This window comes from Pygocentrus nattereri, chromosome 16 (assembly GCF_015220715.1).
Source record: "Pygocentrus nattereri isolate fPygNat1 chromosome 16, fPygNat1.pri, whole genome shotgun sequence".
In the NCBI taxonomy this organism is placed as follows: Eukaryota; Metazoa; Chordata; class Actinopteri; order Characiformes; family Serrasalmidae; genus Pygocentrus; species Pygocentrus nattereri.
Genome location: NC_051226.1, coordinates 5,486,269 through 5,488,768, shown reverse-complemented (window position 1 = coordinate 5,488,768; position 2,500 = coordinate 5,486,269). Strand labels below are relative to the sequence as shown.

General features: G+C 44.2%; 1 protein-coding gene across 4 annotated transcripts in view; it reads left to right on the top strand.

The window, feature by feature from the left end:
* ctif (CBP80/20-dependent translation initiation factor) overlaps positions 1-2,500 on the top strand; it is a 194,087-nt gene that overhangs the window by 181,574 nt on the left and 10,013 nt on the right. For all 4 annotated transcript variants that reach the window (XM_017711333.2, XM_017711332.2, XM_017711331.2 and 1 more), the window contains one exon: positions 143-196. In XM_017711333.2, the coding sequence (XP_017566822.1) occupies positions 143-196 (54 nt within the window). The remainder of the gene's footprint in view (positions 1-142; positions 197-2,500) is intronic.

Below are 2,500 nucleotides of genomic sequence, written 5' to 3'. Positions count from 1 at the left end.
CAGCCGAGGTCAGCCTCTCTCTAGAGTGCTTGGCTTTTCGTAAGTCGGCTCTGACAGACCCTTTGGGTTCGAAGTCTTTTTCACTGACTGCGTTCTGCATCTGGTCTTTACTCAACTCTTTCTGCCTGTGTGTGTTTTTCAGTTGCTGGAGTCAGCGGAAGTGAAGGAAGACGCAGTCCTCTGCTGCTCGATGGAGGTGAGAGGAGAGAGTAAACAGCCTTTAGAGGAATACTGATGTGTTTTTTCCGTGCTTTTGATGCTTTTCCCTGCACTTACAAAAGGACAGACTCAAAATAAGCATACAGTAGACGTCTGTGCAGAATCGCATGAATGGACATTTAAAGCGGCTACTATATAGTAGCACTTCGTAGTTCTACAGTTAGACAGTTGGAGATAACAGGACCACTGCAGAGCAGGTTTTATTTGGGTGGTGGATCGTTCTCAGCACTGTAGTCACATTAACTGGTGGTGTGTTGCGCTGGTCTGAGTGGATCAGATCATTTTTAGACACCTTAGTGTCGCTGCTGGGCTAAGAACCAAAAACATCCAGCCAACAGCGTCCTGTGGGCATCGTCCTGTGGGCATCGTCCTGTGACCACTGATGAGGGACTAGAGGCAGTTCTGTAGGACGTAAATGACTCAAATACCTGGGAAAATAAAAAACGTTTTTAATTTGGTTTTATATCGGCCAGTCACCTTTTGATCTCAGCTGGGTCGGTTAAAAGTGGTCTGAAACTCTTAGAGTGGACAGAGGAGATCAGAAAGATAATATGCAGCTGTGCTGTGGAGACTGAATGTAAACAGTAAAACCTTAAGTTGTGTTCTGTACATGCCTAGTAACCAGTGGAGGGAGGCCAGTAAAACGAACAGTGAGTGTCCATACAGGGGAGGTGTGCTTAATAAAGTGTATAGTGAGTATATAGTGCAAATTCAAAGCTAATGGGGTATAAAAACAAACAAAAACATAACCAAAACCTATGCTGCCCCAGCCGCTCCACAGCTCGGGCATCTGGACTGAACAAGAGGTGTATTGCAGAACAGGGGGGCGGAGCCTGGGCAGTGTAGTTCAGGCCTCACATGCCGCCTTCATTGCCTCGTGTGGCTGTCATCACTCTCTCTGGTGTCTGACATCGTCCTCCCGCCGTGCCTCGTGTCCCTCGGCAGTGTTCGGGATTCGTGCGCTGTCCGCCACTCACTCGCGGTGTTCCTCTTCTTCATTCGGAGTTTGGGCCCCACCTTCCTGCCGGCTCTCGCAGCCGTCATCGGGGCCCAGGGGACGGGCGCATGCCCTATTAATCTTTTAAGTTTTGTCCATCATGCGAACGTTTGAGCAGCACAATAAAAAACTGTTCTCCGTTAAACTCTTACAGTTTAATTTACAGATACTTGATGAGTGTTTACAAAAATACACGCTTAGCATTTATCTGTTTGTTCCAGTGCGTGATCTTAGATCTTCTGCAAAAACTGTAAAATTCAGAAAACGTTGAGAGACTCGTTCAGTTATTCTGCTTCTGTACTCTGGAGCTCAGTTCACCTTTTATTAGACAGTCAAGCTCAGTGCTCACTTTTAATAAACATCTAAAAACGCATCTCTTTTACTCAGCGTTTAATTAAAACTCATCTTGTGGTCTTTATCTTTTAATTTGATCCGTCTATTTTTATTATTCTAAATTAATGCTTTTCATTTCTTTCCTTACCTTTAATTGCTATAAAAATAAAGATTATTATTATAAATATTTACTGCTGGAATTCAGCGACTGCCCAATGACTTCACAGTGAGTGAGTGTGGAGTCGGGGGGGTTTCTGTTGTTGTCTGAGTGCAGGAGGACGTGTCAGAGTTGGTGTCCGTGGAAATGGAGGCTGGTTGAAAAAAGCTGAAATCTTCCTTTAAACATTTGTGAAAGTGGTGCTGATTTACATGCAAGAGGAAGAAGTTTGAATCAGCAGGATGGAGCACCAGAGAGAGCAGAGCGCATTGTGTCAGGACTGAGAAGCTGCTGCTGGAGGCGAGAGAGAGAGAGATGGAGAGATGGAGAGAGGAGCTGTGGGAGTGGGAGCTCATGGGAGAGTTGATGGGTTCATTAATAATGAAGCAGATCAGAGAGAAAAAATAACTGAAATGCAGAATAAAAAGAAAGAAAAAGGAGGAATGCATAAAGTCAGAGAGAAAGAGTATGAAGTGAGTAGGAGAAGAGAGGGAGACAGCAGAGGAAGGAGAAGTGAGATAGAAAAGGAGAGATAAAAAAGGGAGAGAGAGAAAAGAGAAAAATGGAGATAGAGAAGAGAAAAGGAGAGAGAGAAAGATGAAAGAGAGAGAAGCAAAAAAGAAGAGTTAGGTAAAGAAAGACAGGAGAGAATAGAGAGAGAGATAAGGAAAGGAGAGACAAGAAAGGGAGAGAGGTCAAGAAAGATGGAGAAATAAGGAGAAATGGAGAGGTAAAGAAAGGGGAAAAGAGATTAAGAGAAAAGGAGCGATAAAAAGAAAGGAGGACAGGAGAGA